Source organism: Brienomyrus brachyistius, chromosome 10, assembly GCF_023856365.1.
Source record: "Brienomyrus brachyistius isolate T26 chromosome 10, BBRACH_0.4, whole genome shotgun sequence".
NCBI classification, from domain to species: domain Eukaryota; kingdom Metazoa; phylum Chordata; class Actinopteri; order Osteoglossiformes; family Mormyridae; genus Brienomyrus; species Brienomyrus brachyistius.
The window spans coordinates 3,144,412-3,161,904 of NC_064542.1; the positions used below are offsets into that span (position 1 = coordinate 3,144,412).

General features: G+C 39.3%; 3 protein-coding genes and 3 pseudogenes across 19 annotated transcripts in view; all 6 read left to right on the forward strand.

Annotated features, from left to right (window-relative positions):
• LOC125750548 (protocadherin gamma-C5-like) overlaps positions 1 to 17,493 on the forward strand; it is a 221,901-nt gene that overhangs the window by 107,410 nt on the left and 96,998 nt on the right. The gene's annotated exons all lie outside the window — the stretch shown is intronic.
• The window catches only part of LOC125750553 (protocadherin gamma-A5-like), a 94,500-nt gene that overhangs the window by 26,686 nt on the left and 50,321 nt on the right, over positions 1 to 17,493 (forward strand). The gene's annotated exons all lie outside the window — the stretch shown is intronic.
• LOC125750566 (protocadherin beta-1-like) lies at positions 162 to 2,844 on the forward strand. Its single transcript, XM_049028623.1, is given in 2 exon segments — positions 162 to 2,624; positions 2,627 to 2,844. Coding segments are annotated over 2 exon segments (2,241 nt in total). The 5' UTR covers positions 162 to 463; the 3' UTR covers positions 2,707 to 2,844.
• On the forward strand, positions 4,867 to 7,531 carry LOC125750561 (protocadherin gamma-A11-like; annotated as a pseudogene).
• Positions 7,986 to 10,666, forward strand: LOC125750565 (protocadherin gamma-A11-like; annotated as a pseudogene).
• On the forward strand, positions 13,534 to 16,169 carry LOC125750562 (protocadherin gamma-A11-like; annotated as a pseudogene).

Sequence of the window (17,493 nt, forward strand, 5' to 3'; positions counted from 1 at the left end):
TTTAAGCATTGCAATTCCAATGCTTGGTGAAAAGCAGCCTACTTTAGCTTGAGGCTCCTCAGTAGGCTTAACTTTTCCATTTTCTTTGCTTTAATTAGCAGTTTGTGTTTTGATTAAGCTGTTTTAGTTTCAGATAAAACTGTTTAAACTAATCTTTATTATTAATTGCAATGCACTTCCTTACATGAACTCAAAGTGACGCTGTTGATCAGCGTGCTGCAGTTTCATCATCAGATTTCCAAAAGAACCTCCCCTTGTTGTCCTAAGATTCGAGAAAGCATTGGGAAGGCACGCTTCTCCCCGACAGCACAATAATATATTGTGCAGGATTTATGGAGATTTTTGATTGCGTTTTTTCGTCATTGGACATTTACACCGTATCATCTGCCTGTTTTAATCCGGAATATCAATTCAATTTTAACCAGAACAACATTGCTTGACTGCTTGTTGAGGTGCTGGGAAAATGCCGGGTAAACCAGTAACATGGCAAGTAGCATGCATCTTTCTCCTTTTTGTCGTTTCTGTTAATGGACAGGTGCGTTTATCTATACCAGAAGAGATGGAGACAGGGTCATTAATAGGCAATGTTGCGAAAGATCTTGGTTTGGACATAAAGAGACTTAGATCAGGAAACGCGCGTATATATTCTGGAGATAGTACCGAATACATAGAGTTAGACAGAGAAAGGGGGCTCCTCCTTGTTAAAGAAAAAATTGATCGTGAATCGCTTTGTGGAAAAACAATTCCATGCGCATTACATTTTCAGGTCATTTTAGAAAATCCGATGGAATTCTATACCATTATTTTGGAGATTACGGATATCAATGACAATGCACCCGTTTTTAAAAAGAATGAATTTAGGTTTGAAATAAGCGAGTCAGCTGTGACCGGAGCCAGATTCGTCCTGGATAAGGCCGTGGATGCGGATGTAGGTGTTAATGACCTACAAGCTTATTCTCTTGAACCAAAAGAAAATTTTCACCTAAAATTGCACAGCCAGCCAGACGGAAGTAAAAAGGTTGAAATGGTTTTAGGGAAACAGCTTGACAGAGAAAAGCGGGATAAACTGACAGTTCTGTTAACCGCTATGGATGGTGGCGATCCGCCGATGTCTGGTACAGCGCAGATACATATTACTGTACTTGATGTTAATGACAACGCTCCTCTTTTTACGCAGCCTATATATAAGGCATCTGTAATAGAGAATGCAGCAAAAGGTACTATCTTAACAACAGTGAGCGCGTCTGATTTAGATGAAGGTTCTAATGGTAAAGTGACATATTCTATTACAAATAGCATGGACACTATGTTAGATTTATTTGAGATTGACCAAATCAGCGGAGAAGTGAGATTATCTGGTGAAATCGATTATGAAAAGGCCAGACATTATCAAATTGATATTAAAGCAAATGATTACGGAGGGCTTTCGGATTCTAGTAAAATTATCCTCGATGTTACTGATGTGAACGACAATAGTCCGTTAATTAACTTCATGTCGACATCAAAGTCAATACCGGAAAACTCGCCCCAAGACACGGTAGTAGCCATACTGACAGTGAAGGACCCTGACTCTGACAATAACGGAATAGTTCATTGTCTTATCGATAATATTTTTCCGTTTTCTATTAGATCAACCTCCAATGGTTTCTACAGTCTTGTTACTGCAATGTCTTTAGATCGGGAAACACAGTCTGAATATAACATAACCCTGATCTGTGCAGATGAAGGAATCCCCTCACTTTCTAGTAGCGTCGTTTTGAACATAAAGATATCAGATGTGAATGACAATGCGCCGGTCTTTGACAAAAGTTCATATGATGCATATATAACAGAAAACAACGCGCCAGGGGTCTCCATATTCTCAGTGAAAGCCAGTGATGCAGACTGGAACCAAAATTCGCGAATTTCCTATATACTGGAAGATTCGTTTGTAAATGGAGTGTCAGTATCGTCTTATGTGTCTGTTAACTCCGACAGTGGAGTAGTTCATGCCTTACGCTCCTTGGATTACGAGCAAATAAAGGATTTTAGGTTTCGCATAAAAGCACAAGATGGTGGATCACCGCCGCTGAGTAGCAATGTGACTGTAAATATTTTAATCTTGGACCAGAATGACAATGCACCTCAGATCCTCTACCCAGTTCCTTCAAGTGGCTCAGTGGTGGCTGAAATTGTGCCTCGTTCAGCGGAAGTCGGATATCTCGTCACGAAAGTCGTCGCTGTGGACGTGGACTCTGGACAGAATGCCTGGCTCTCATATAAAATGGTTAAGTTAACCGACAGGGCGCTTTTCGAAGTGAATTTACAGAATGGAGAAATAAGAACTATACGCCAGATCAGTGATAAAGATGCCTTCAAGCAAAAACTATCTGTTATAGTGGAGGACAACGGGCAGCCGCCTAAGTCTGCTACAGTTAATGTTAACGTAGCGGTGGCGGATAATTTCCCAGAAATGCTCGCGGAATTTAGTGACACTACCACTGACAAGGATTATAATGGCAATATGACTTTTTATTTAGTTTTGGCTTTGGCGGTAGTTTCATTCCTCTTTATTGTTTCCATAATTACCATAGTATCCGTGAAATGCTACAGGTGGAGGTGCGAACGAATGTTTTATAAATCTAGCGGGAATCTGCCCGTTATCCCGTACTACCCACCGCTTTACGCAGACATCGGAGGTACAGGAACTCTTCAGCATGTGTATAATTATGAGGGCTGCGGGACGACTGACTCCAGGAGGAGTGACCTGAAATACGGCAGACCGTGTAGTCAGAGCGTCATCAGTCTGGATGCCAGTGGAACACAGACCCTGATGCATAGAGAAAAAGACGTAGAAGTCAACAGGAATTCAGAAGAAAAGGTGAGAGTTGTAACCCTCCATTTTAAAGTCTTATCTCCTTTTTATACATTTGGTATATTCATTTCCGTGTTAAATGTTTCTTTATTACATTAGTTTTGGTATCATTTAACACTATATAAAAATTTCCATGATTTTAAGATACATATACCTATACAAATATCTTTTAATTTCAACATTACAAACGCTGTTTTATCTTTGAAAGAAAATGCTTCTGTATGAGTAAAACATCAAAATTTATTTCAATCCCACTGGTGTAAACCAACATCTCTAGATATATTACCGACAAAACCTCTAAATATCTCATCCTGTGTCTTGAACAAGGTGGTTACGTTGCTTTGCAACATGACAGTGTATAACTATATTTTACAATAAGCTCTGCTCACTGAGGTTAGAGTGCTGGAACTAGATTTCCACATATGATTTCATCGACCATATCAGTAGCCTTTGGTAGGGATGCGGATTTTTTTTTTTGAGAGATTACTTGAAGAGTTTTTGTCTTCATCAGCAAAAAGGTTTAGATGACTTGCTTTTAACACGTATATTTTGAGTCTTTTCATCACGTTTGACATAACAACGTGGCCGTGCAGATATTGCATATTATCCTCATCATCAACAGCAACAACAACAAAACTAATGTTAAAATAGCTTGCATATTGGCTGTCGGTAGCACTGCTGCTGCAGCACACATGCAAGGATGAATCCTGCTTCCGCTATTTGTGCATGCAGACGTTTTCTTATTGTCACATACGTTTCACACAGGTACTCCAGTTTCCTGCCATTACGCTAATAAGCATCTCTGAATTGCTTATAGAAAATGCATGTGTATGCCATGGAATGCACTTCCCTTCCATACAGGGTGTTCCCCTGCCTTGTGCCCTATGCGGTCTGATATAGGCTCCAGACCCACAGGTTACCCTGCTTAGCATGTGCTTTTAATGGGTAGATATAACTGAACAGTGGATCTTGACGTGGTACTGCTTTCCTAGGAACTTCAGGGTTGCATATCCGGAGATTGCAAATTGATCCTGCATTGATTTTGAGTTTTATATGGCATATATATAGAACAATTTTATGAATGAATATATGGTTAACAAATATTTAATTTTATTTTATGTTAATATCTGTTATGCTCATACTGAATCACAGAAAGCGATAGCCATAAAGGGTGACAGCAAAACAGTGAAAGCAATACACTGCATTTATGACATTAACGGCATAACGGCAGGTAACATTAAGGATAGTACCAGAATGATGCGTATGGGGGGAGTTATTTTCTCTGGAGGGCTGCTTTTTTACCATTTGATCTAGGAACATGAAACACAGCAGAATAATAACTGAATTCAGTAATATTAATATACATTTCAAAGAAAGGTAAATTAAAAGTTCAGTCTTGTCTAATGCCCATTATTTTCTCAATAGAAATTATGTATGTGTCTTTTTGAAAAAAATATAATTCCATGCCAATGTTTTGGGCACAATAAGAGACTTGAAAAATTGCTAAATTAAATGCATATATTTTTTTTATTAAGTTATTCAAAAATTATCCAGCTAAGTGGTTTCTTACGGTTTCCTTTTTTTTTAGGATAAAGTATATGAGAAAACTGTGAAATAGATTAATTCCCAAAATGTCATATCATTCAGCTTCTTTATTTAGCAGCTGCTACACCAGTTTTTTTGGGAAACCCTCACCTGCTCTGCAATCTGGCTATGTCATGAATTTGACTGTTGCAATAGACAATGCACAGGGATTGCCAATGGACAGTGGTTATCAATGGCTTTTCTGCAAAATTTCTGAAAATTATATTGACCATTTTAACACATTCAATGCTTAAAAACAGCTTTCAGAGAGAAACTAGCTATACACAAACATTAGTATTCACAAATAAGAATATATAGGTTACTGGGTTAAGTAAAATGTGTCTAAAATTGTGATGTTGACAGAAAGTGTAATTTATACAATACATTAATGATGTAATTCTGAAACTATGTGTGTGAGTGCAGTTTTTGTTCAGTGCTCTGAGTGCCGCTGTTGATCGCTGTGTGAGGTTTAAACCCTTTTGCCGAGGCCCACCCTTATTTAGCCGTATTTCGTGATGCACGTAGCATTCAGCACCCAGAATACAACGTAAGACAGACAGAACATCGCAGTGGCTTCTGTAGAATATATATGCATTTATTTTGTTCTATCAAGCTGTTTGGAGTTGAAAACTATAACAGAATCGGACGCCCTTCATGTTGATATCAAAACGTTTTTGTTTTATTAAGAGAGGATGATATTTTTTCGTTTCCTTGTCAATTCTGGGGACACCAGTCAGGTTTGGAAATGGCAGCTGCAGATTCTCGTCCTGTGTATTTACATCGCAAACGGTGTTTATGGACAAGTCCGTTATTCTATTCCAGAGGAGATGGTGAAAGGCTCGTTTGTGGGGAATATCGCACAAGACCTCGGTCTGGATATACAGCGCATGAAATCTGGCCGAGCTCGTGTTTTTACGGAACATGGTCGTGAGTATATCGGTCTGAATAATGATAAAGGGACGCTGATTGTGAGAGAAAGAATAGACAGAGAAGAGCTTTGCGGCCCAGTGTCCCCCTGCTCTCTGCACTTCCAGATCATTCTGGAGAATCCTATGGAGCTACATCGTATAGATGTAGAAATAACAGACATTAACGACAATGCTCCGGTTTTTTCTAAAAAAGAGATACAATTAAATATCAGTGAAGTTGTCGGGTTAGGAGCTAGATTCCAGTTAGAGAGCGCCGAGGACCCTGACGTAGGAGTAAATACAGTTCATGGGTACAAACTTAGTCCGACCGATCATTTTTTGTTAAAACAACAATCCACTCCTGATGGTGCTCAGTATGTAGATATTGAGCTTCAAACCGCGCTCGACAGAGAAAAACAAGAGGAGCACACGCTGATCCTCACCGCGTTAGACGGAGGAAGCCCACAGAAATCTGGAACAATGAAAATAATCATAATAGTTTCAGATGCAAATGATAATGCTCCAGTGTTTCGCCACGCAGTTTACAAAGCTCATTTACCCGAAAATGCATCTAAAGGCATTACGGTACTTAAAGTCACTGCGACGGATGCAGACAAAGGAGTAAATGCTGAGGTGAGATATTGCTTTTCTGGACGGAGTGCTACTGATTTATTCCATATTAACGGGTTTTCCGGTGAGATTACGGTAAGCGGATCACTAGATTATGAAAAGGCTAGGCAGCATGAAATCAATGTGAAAGCCTCCGATGCCGGCGAATTAACCGGATCCTGTAAAGTGATTATTGAAATTATCGACGTAAACGATAACGCACCTTTAATTACACTGATGTCTTTTTCTAGCCCCATACCCGAAAACTCGGCATCTGGTACTGTTATAGCGCTACTAAACATAAAAGATTTAGATTCCGGTAAAAATGGAGAAATTTCTTGTTCTATTAATCCACACCTGCCCTTTAAAATTACGTCGTCTTCGCCTAATTTTTATACACTGACAACCGACAATGTGTTAGATCGGGAGAGAGTGCCTGAGTATAAAATAACGATCACGGCTGTGGACAAAGGCTCACCTTCATATTCTACTAACAAGACCTTAACTCTAAAACTGTCAGACATCAACGATAATGCGCCCGTATTTGAAAGTAAAACATACACTGCTCATGTCCAGGAGAATAACGCAGTAGGGGCGTCCATATTTACCATCAAAGCGAGCGACGTGGATTCGGGCAATAATGCGCATTTATCATATTTTCTCATGGACACAGAAATGAATGGAATATTAACATCATCTTATATCTCAGTCAACGCAGAGAATGGCGCTCTCCACGCAATGCGCTCTTTTGACTACGAGCAAATTAAAGAATTACAGATTCATATAAAGGCACAGGATGGAGGCTCCCCATCACTTAGCAGTAACGCGACTATTACCATCGTTATTACAGACCAGAATGACAACGCGCCTCAAGTCCTTTACCCAGTATATGCCAGTGGATCTGTGGTGGCTGAAATGGTGCCACGTTCAGCAGAAGTCGGCTATCTGGTTTCTAAAGTCGTGGCTGTTGATGTGGACTCCGGACAGAATGCATGGCTCTCATATAAACTACTAAAGCCATCAGAGAGGGCGCTCTTCGAAGTGGGCTTACAGAATGGAGAAATCAGAACTATTCGCCCCATCAGCGATAAAGATGCTGTAAAGCAAAAGTTAACTATTGTAGTTGAGGACAACGGACAGCCCCCTCGTTCAGCATCAGTCAACGTTAACGTGGCGGTGGCGGACAGCTTCCCTGAAATACTCTCGGAATTCACAGATTTTACGCACGACAGGGATTACAATGACGACCTGACTTTTTATTTAATTTTGGCTTTGGCTGTAGTTTCCTTTCTTTTTACTGTCTCCATCATAACCATATTGTCAGTGAAGTGCTATAGGTGGAGACATGAGAGGTTGTTTTATAAATCCGGGGGGAATCTGCCAATTATCCCGTACTACCCACCGCTTTACGCAGACGTCGGAGGTACAGGAACTCTTCAGCATGTGTATAATTATGAGGGCTGCGGGACGACTGACTCCAGGAGGAGTGACCTGAAATACGGCAGACCGTGTAGTCAGAGCGTCATCAGTGTGGATGCCAGTGGAACACAGACTCTAATGCGTCTTGAGAAAGAATGTGAAGATGTAATTCAGGTGAGGTTTCGTACTTTATGATTGATTTTGAGTTCGTGTGTATTTGTGTTTATAATTGGCTTATTGTATCATTATTTTACTTTTTCAATTGTGTCTTAACGCTTGTTGCATAAAATTCATCGTTTCTTGAATACAGTTCTTGGTAGTGTTATTGCAAGCTCTTAAAATTTACATCTTGACATTACAATAAAAATGTGCTGCTGATGAGTTGTCCTTTGGAGAAATTTTTCTTTCAGTTATGATTTGGCACTTTTCTGCTTTGACACAAACGTTTTAAGCAATCAGATTGATAGCAATCGACAAATACTGTAATTGTAATATTCTTTGCATATAACTGCCTAAATTCTCAGTTTTTGTTCATGGCAATTGTATAACATTAATTTTAGCATGATTCTCTGTCATTTATTCTATGTGGTTTATTCAGTCACGATTCACGTTTAGTGATTCAGTCTTAAGTTTTATCATGAATATATTTTGCACTTCAATGTATGAACTCAGAGTGACGCTGTTGATCAGTGTCCTGCGTAAAGCGTACTGATTTCGAAAAGAACCTCCCCTTTTATCCTGAAGGATGGGGAGAGAAGTATAGAGTCAGTTATATCTCAATATATCGTGCAGGATTCCCGAGTAGCCTGTTTCTAAATGCAGAAAAACGTGTTTAATGTTGTTAGTTAAATCCGGTTTAGGAATATATTTAAGATTCAAAGCTACTTCATTGTCAGGTACGGAATATATTGTACTACTGATCTGGAGGTGACGGGAAAATGTCGGGCAAATCAACGACATGGCAAGTAGCATCTGTATTTCTCATATATGTTTTTTTCGTTAATGGCCAGGTGCGTTTATCTATCCCAGAGGAAATGGCGAAAGGGTCCTTAGTAAGTAATATTGCCCAAGATCTCGATTTAGACTTAAAAAGGCTTAGATTAGGTAACGCCCGTATATATACTGGAGACAATACGGAATACATCGAGTTGGATAAAGAAAAGGGCCTCCTTCTTGTTAAAGAAAGAATTGATCGAGAATCGCTTTGTGGTAAAACAATGTCGTGCTCGTTACATTTTCAGATCATTTTAGAAAATCCGATGGAACTGTACAGATTCGTTTTAGAAATTTCAGACATCAATGATAATGCGCCACTGTTTAAGAACAGCGATTTTAGAATTGAAATAAGCGAGTCAGTTGTAACAGGAGCTAGATTCGTCTTAGAAAAAGCATTTGATACTGATGTAGGTATTAATGACCTACAAGCCTATTCTCTTGAACCTAATGAACATTTTATCCTAAAGTTGCACAATCAGGAAGACAGGAGTAAAAAGGTTGAAATGATTTTAGAAAAACCACTTGACAGAGAAAAGCAAGACAAATTGACACTACTGTTAACGGCTGTGGACGGTGGAAATCCACCGATGTCTAGTACAGCGCAAATACATATAACTGTACTTGATGTTAATGACAACGCTCCTGTTTTTACGCAGCCTATATACAAGGCATCTGTAACAGAGAATGCCGCTAAAGGAACTGTTTTAACTACAGTGAGCGCGTCAGATTTAGATGAAGGTCCCAATGGAAAAGTGACATATTCTATTACAAACAGTTTGGATGATGCGTCAGATTTATTTGAGATCGGCGAAGATAATGGGCAGGTGAGATTATCTGGTAAAATCGATTATGAAAAAGTCAAACATTATGAGATTCATATTGAAGCAAAAAATTACGGCGGCTTCTCCGATTCTGGTAAAATCATTGTCGAAGTTATTGACGTGAATGATAATAGTCCGTTAATTAACTTCCTGTCGTCGTCAAAGGCAATTGCGGAGGACTCGCCCCAAGACACGGTAATAGCTATGCTGACAGTGCAGGACCCCGACTCTGAAAATAATGGAATGGTCCATTGTCTAATCGATAAAGACCTTCCATTCAGCATCAGATCTACCTCAAATGATTTCTACAGTCTTGTTACTGGATCGTCTTTGGATCGAGAAACACGGTCTGAATATAACATAACCGTGATCTGCACAGATGAAGGAATTCCCTCACTTTCCAGCAGCGTCATTTTAAACTTAAAGATATCAGATGTGAACGATAATGCGCCGGTTTTTGACAAACGTTCGTATGATGCGTATATAATAGAAAACAATGCACCAGGGCTCTCTGTAATCTCAGTGAAAGCAAGTGATGCCGACTGGAATCAAAACTCTCGTATTTCCTACATACTGGAAGATACATCTGTAAATGGAGTGCCTATTTCCTCCTATATTTCTGTTAACCTTGAGAGCGGTGTGGTTCACGCCGTACGGTCAATGGACTATGAGCAAATAAAGTCTTTTCAGTTTCACGTAAAAGCGCAAGATGGAGGATCACCTCCGCTGAGCAGTACTGTGACTATAACAATTTCTATCCAGGACCAGAATGACAACGCGCCTCATATTCTCTACCCTGTACACGCTAGTGGCTCGGTGGTGGCTGAATTACTACCCCGCTCCGCTGAAGTTGGATATCTTGTTACTAAAGTTGTGGCTGTTGATGTGGACTCCGGCCAGAATGCCTGGCTCTCATATAAACTGCTTAAACCAACTGACAGACCCCTATTCGAAGTCGGCTTACAGAATGGAGAAATCAGAACTGTACGGCAAATAAGTGATAAAGACACTGTGAAGCAAAAACTAACTGTTATAGTAGAGGATAACGGGCAGCCCCCTCGTTCAGCATCAGTCAATGTTAACGTGGCGGTGGCGGAAAACTTCCCTGAAATACTCTCGGAATTTAATGATTTTACGCACAACAAGGATTATAATGACAGTCTGACTTTTTATTTAATTTTAGCTTTAGCTGTAGTTTCCTTCCTTTTCATTATTTCAATTATAACGATATTGTCAGTAAAATGCTACAGATGGAGACATGAGCGGTTTTACAAGTCCAGTGGGAATCTCCCAATTATCCCGTACTACCCACCGCTTTACGCAGACGTCGGAGGTACAGGAACTCTTCAGCACGTGTACAATTATGAGGGCTGCGGGACGACTGACTCCAGGAGGAGTGACCTGAAATACGGCAGACCGTGTAGTCAGAGCGTCATCAGTCTGGATGCCAGTGGAATACAGACGCTGCCACATACAAAGACAGACATAGAAGGAAATGAAAGATGGGAAGAAAAGGTGAGAATAGATATGTTACCGTTATCTGTTTACGGTGTTTTTGATGGATAGATGGAGGAATGGGTACATTTAAACTGACAGCTATTTCGACTGCATAATCCCTCTCTGAAGCTTTTGTTATCGTTACAGTGGAATTATGAGGTGATCTTTTTTCGTGAATGCCTTACTAACTGCAGGTTTGTTTATAATGAATTTTTTGGATTATATAGTGGATTGAAGATTATTATGAATTCATAGGTAATTACTAATATATTACTAATATATTGTCATATTAAAATTTAAACAAAACATTTTATTGTTGATAGTATTGTTATGACTAGATCTGGTGTTTTATCTTGTAAAAATGTTTTATTGTTGGAAATCGTTAATAATAAAATAGGAAAATGAGTATAAATATATTAAGTAGTATTTTAGAATTCTAACATTATGATCCTATAGAACTAATAGTTTCATATAGTCCTGAATTTCTATATTATTTTTATGAGTTTCCTGGCATGTGCATATATTCTACATTGTATAAGTATGCAGCATAATTTTATCATCTAAAGTTATTTGCATGTTTATGTGTTGTGGCTGTTTTGAATGATACTGCTCTTTGAACATAAGGACATAAGAACATAAGAACTATACAAATGAGAGGAGGCCATTCGGCCCATCAAGCTCGCTTGTGGAGAGCTTAACTAATAGCTCAGAGTCGTTAAAATCTTATCTAACTCTGATTTAAAGGAACCCAAGGATTCAGCTTGCACTACGTTATCAGGAAGGCTATTCCATACTCTGACTACACGCTGTGTAAAGAAGTGCTTCCTTAAATCCAGTTTGAAATGTTCTCCCGCTAATTTCCACCTATGGCCACGAGTTCGTGTATTTGAACTAATGCTGAAGTAACTATTTGGTTGAACAGCATCCAAACCTGTTAGAATCTTATATACCTGGATCATGTCCCCCCCTCAGTCTCCTTTGCTTGAGACTGAACAGATTTGCAATAGCTTTAGACACTAAGAGTGTTGTAAAATTCAAAATTTAGGGCACACATTTTCAAACCAGTATGCTTTCCAGAAAATTATTGTCAGCATCATTTTAAAAATCATTTCCACAAGTTCCAATAAGAATAATGCACAGTACTGTTTTAAGATTGATGTAGCATTGCAATGGAGTTGCTCATTTGTTTTCATGGTGGCTGTCATGATAGTGCAGTTACTTTAGACCTCAGGTCTGCATGTTCATGCTGCCTTTCAGCTCATTTCAAGCAGCAATTCGGGTGACCTGACAGTTGTAGAGAGTTTGATCTTCCGGAAAAAGACTGGAACTCTCCATGGTGTCATTCAGTCTCACGTCTTATTATCATTGAAGCATTGTAAATCTAGATTCAGTACTATACTATAATATGAGCTATGCTGTATATCGAACCCTATATTTCAGTATTAGTACTTTTGCCTCACAGCTCCAGTGTTGGGGATTCATATCTGGTCTCATCTTTGTTCGTTGGAAGTTTTCATGTCCTTATGTCACACAAGTTTCCACCTGTAATCTGATGACAAGCTAATCTGCCCGTCATGTATAATTGTGTGTGTGTATCTGCATGTGTGTGTATATCTGCGTGTGTGTGTGTGTGTGTGTGTGCGGGCTCTCAGGATGGAGTAGAATACTGTCTGGGTTGTACCCCAGCCTTGTGTCCTATGCTATCTGAGGTAGGCCGCAGTTTCACCTGTATCACTGATGAGGATAAGCAGTTAGAATATAGGTGGTAATATGCTACAATGAAACAATCATTTGATACTACAAAGACGTACTAATATACAATAAAAATGAATGGAAATACACAAAATAAAAGGCATCCAGTAGCAACCAGCATATACTGGACATATCCAACTGGACCTTAATGAGCTAATTGTTTATGCAAGTCCTGATATTTCAGTATTTAAAATGATATAAGAACATAATATAAATTTAAAATTGTGATAATTTTACTATGCACGTTTGTAGAATTTTTAAAGGAAATTAATTTTGTGCTGATTAAACTGACTACACTGGAATGTTCTCTCTGGTCTCATCATTTTCATAATTTTCCAATGTAGCCAGTATGAGCTGCACTCTAGCTGGGAGAAAAAATCCTTTATTTTTTAAAATTCAAAATCATAAATCATCAAAAGTTTTTCTGACTAATTTGATGATTATGTTCCGTATATTACTCAAAAAGTTATTATTAAATGAATGACATTCTTTGTGTGAGATCAGATTTTGTATAATTTAGAAGAGTTCTTTTTTGTAGAATCTCACCTTTGGCAAATTCTGCAATTGTGTTTACTTCAGTTTTCATTGCTATCTCTACACCACTAAGAGGTTGCTGATGAATGATGGTTTTCAACAATTTCATCGGATTCTCAGCCCGTTAATAATAATGACTTTACACGGAGCTCTACATACCCCTTGCTATGGGAATAGCACCATTAGTGAAGCTTGCCCAATGCTTCACATTGGCTTCAACCCCTACTGGTACTGTGCTACTTTTAACTTCATGTTTTTTTAGTTTAAACAGATTTAGCTTCAGATGGCACTGTATTATATTGCATGGGCCTGTCCTTATGAAATAGACCTACAAGGCAGAAAGGAAGAAAACTGAGGAAATAACCAGTGTAATGATGTAGTATGACTGTACTGGGATATTATTGAAAGAATCAACTGAATTGAAAAATGTTAGCAATGAAAAATGTAACTTTTTCCGACAACACAATTATTCAAACCCTATTGTGACTTTGGGCATTTACTTACATGTAAAACCATATATTTAATGATAAATTTTGAGTACAATATGAAGAATTGCAGTTTTTGCTGAGTGCTCTGAGTGCCGCTGTTGATCGCAGTGTGAGGTTTAAAGCCTTCTGCCCGGGACCCCCCTTATGTACTCTCACATAATACGCAGGGAACGGATGGGTGTATTCAGCGCGTGGAATACAACAGATCAGCAGAGATTCTTGTGTTTTTCTTATATTTAATCAGTGGATATACAACAATATCGGATTCTCTTCTTATTAATACAAAGAGGTTTCTGTTTCATTACGAAACCATGATATTTCTTTGTCTCCTCGTCACTGCTGGGAACATTGGACAGGTTTGGAAATGGCAGCTGCAGTTTCTCGTCTTGTGCTTTTGCATCGCAAACGGTGTTTATGGACAAGTCCGTTATTCTATTCCAGAGGAGATGGTGAAAGGCTCGTTTGTGGGGAATATCGCACAAGACCTCGGTCTGGATATAAAGCGCATGAAATCTGGCCGAGCTCGTGTTTTTACGGAACACGGTAATGAGTATATCGGTCTGAATACTGATTATGGGACGCTGGTTGTGAGAGAAAGAATAGATAGAGAAGAGCTTTGCGGCCCAGTGTCTCCGTGCTCTCTGCATTTCCAGATCATTCTGGAGAATCCGATGGAGCTGCATCGTGTAGATGTAGAAATAACAGATATTAACGACAATGCTCCTGGTTTTGTCAAAAAGGATTTACAATTAAACGTTAGTGAACTGACTGGTTCAGGAGCTCGATACCTTTTGGAAAGCGCCAAAGATCCTGATATAGGAGTTAACACCATTCAAGGATATAACCTCAGTCCTAGTGACCATTTTGTATTAAAACAGCAATCCCGCACTGATGGTGCTCGTTACGTAGAAATGGTGATACGGTCCGCGCTGGACAGGGAAAAACAGGAGAAGCACAATCTCATCCTCACCGCGTTTGACGGAGGAAGCCCACAGAAGTCTGGCACAATGAAAATACTTATAGTAGTTTCAGATGCAAACGATAATGCTCCAGTGTTCAGCCAAGCCGTGTACAAAGCCCATTTACCTGAAAATGCATCTAAAGGTACTGCGGTTCTTAAAGTAAGTGCGACCGATGCAGACAAAGGACTAAATGCTCAGATAAAATATTCGTTTTCTGATCTTACTCTTGCTGATCTATTTTATATAGACGTCTTTAGCGGCGAGATTACAGTAAGCGGAGCACTAGATTTTGAAACAGCTAAACATCATGAAATTGATGTGATGGCAACAGATAATGGCGAATTAACTGATTCCTGTAAAGTGACCATTGACATTACTGATGTGAATGATAACGCACCTGTAATTACACTGATGTCTTTTTCTAGTCCCATACCTGAAAACTCTGCATCGGGTACCGTTATAGCACTATTAAATATAAAAGATTTGGACTCCGGTAAAAATGGAGAAGTCACTTGTTCCATTAATCCACACATGCCCTTTAAAATTATGTCTACTTCGTCTAATTTTTATACATTGACTACCGACAATGTTTTAGACCGCGAGAAAGTCCCTGAGTATGTTATAACTATTTCGGCTGTGGATAAAGGCTCACCTTCATATTCTACTAACAAGACCTTAACTCTAAAACTGTCGGACATCAACGATAATGCGCCAGTATTTGAAAGTAAGACATACACTGCTCATGTAATGGAGAATAACGCAGTGGGGGCGTCCATATTTACAATCAAAGCCAGCGATTCGGATACGGGAAATAATGCGCATATATCATATTTTCTCATGGACGCAGAAATTAATGGAATATTAACATCATCTTATATCTCAGTCAACGCAGAGAATGGCGCTCTCCACGCAATGCGGTCTTTTGACTACGAGCAAATTAAAGAATTACAGATTCATATAAAGGCACAGGATGGAGGCTCCCCGCCACTTAGCAGTAACGCGACTATTATCATCGTTATTACAGACCAGAATGACAACGCGCCTCAAGTTCTCTATCCGGTACAGACTGGTGGATCTTTAGTGGCTGAAATGGTGCCCCGTTCAGCAGAGGTCGGCTATCTGGTTACTAAAGTTGTGGCTATTGATGTGGACTCTGGACAGAATGCCTGGCTCTCATATAAACTGTTAAAAGCAGCTGACAGGCCCCTGTTTGAAGTGGGCTTACAGAATGGAGAAATTAGAACTATTCGCCCAATCAGTGATAAAGATGCTGTAAAGCAAAAGATAACTATTGTAGTTGAGGACAACGGACAGCCCCCTCGTTCAGCATCAGTCAACGTTAACGTGGCGGTGGCGGATAGCTTCCCTGAAATACTCTCGGAATTCACAGATTTTACGCATGAGAGGGATTATAATGACGACCTGACTTTTTATTTAATTTTGGCTTTGGCTGTAGTTTCCTTCCTTTTTATTGTCTCCATCATAACCATATTGTCAGTAAAGTGCTATAGATGGAGACATGAGAGGTTGTTTTATAAATCTGGTGGGAATCTCCCAATTATCCCGTACTACCCACCGCTTTACGCAGACGTCGGAGGTACAGGAACTCTTCAGCATGTGTATAATTACGACGTTTGCGGAACGACTGACTCCAGGAGGAGTAACCTGAAATACGGCAGACCGTGTAGTCAGAGCGCCATCAGTCTGGATGACAGTGGAACACAGTCACTGAGGCACGTTGTTAAAGAAAGTGAAGTGCATGAGAAACAGGTGAGTTTTCAGTTGTAAAATCTGCAAATATTACTTCACTGCAGTGTGTGTGTGGTTATGCAAATGTTACGTTTTGGGGACCTAATGTCTGCACAATGTGATTATCGTCTGTCATTTTGACCTTGTGGGAACATTGTTTTCAGTCCCCACAAGGTTAAGCTAACTTTTATAAAAACCTGTGACTGCAATCAAATTGCCATAGGAATGAATGTAGGGTCCCCACAAAGATACAAATACAAATGTGTGTGTGTGTGTGTGTGTGTGTGTGTGTGTGTGTGTGTGTGTGTGTGTTGGGAGTGGGTGTTCACTAAATTTCCCCCTTTGGGATTCTTTACTGGTGTACAGGGGCTAAGTAACCACATAGCTGGGGTGCACAATAATGTGTTATAATAGTTTAAAGACTTTATTTTTGCCACGGTGAGAAAGTTTGCATCTCTAGGTAACGAACAGGAATGTTGACCAATCTTTATCATATAGACCACTGCCGAATGGGAAGACTTTTAAATGGAATAAAATGCATTTTTTCTACACATGATTGTTTGATTTGCCACATTGCATCAGTCAACAGCTTCGGCTTATTCGCTGTCTATTTGTTTTGAGCCATCAATCCACCATCTGGCTCCCAATAGCATTTTAAATTCTCTTTACGTTTTACTACTTGACATTTTACGTATTTAGGTGCAGTCTTTTCACCTGCCTTAATGTGATCACTGACAAGACCTCATTCAGGTTGTGGGCTCATTTAGCTTCCTGTACAGGATATCTGGATTGTTTTTTGGGTAATGTTTATGCTATTCTATATTGTTGCGTTGTATGTTTTATTTTGAAGGTGTAAAATATTTCCTCGACGCAGTTGTAAGCAGAGTAACTATTACACCTATTGAGAAAAATGTACAATTACAATAATATACAATAACGTCAAATGCATTTGACTTGATTTGTGGTGTTTGCGGTTTCCTGTATGGAATCTATGTGACACTGTTAATGAGGGTGTTGCAATTTTCTAAACAGATAAAGATCTCCCTCTTTTATTCTGAGATTCAAGGGAAGGACGGGGAGGAGGCAGTAGTCAGCTATGGCAAAAGATAATGTGAAGGATTCGTGAATACATCGAAATGTTTCCGACAGTGGCAGTGAAACGTATTCCTCTCATTCGTCCTGTGCGATCTGGAATTGCAGTTTAACTTCACTGTGCCTTAATTTTTTAGATGCAATCAGCGATTTTGAGGTATCAGGAAAATGTCGGGAATATCAACGTCGTGGCAAGTAGCATTTATAATTCACCTTTGTCTGGTTTCT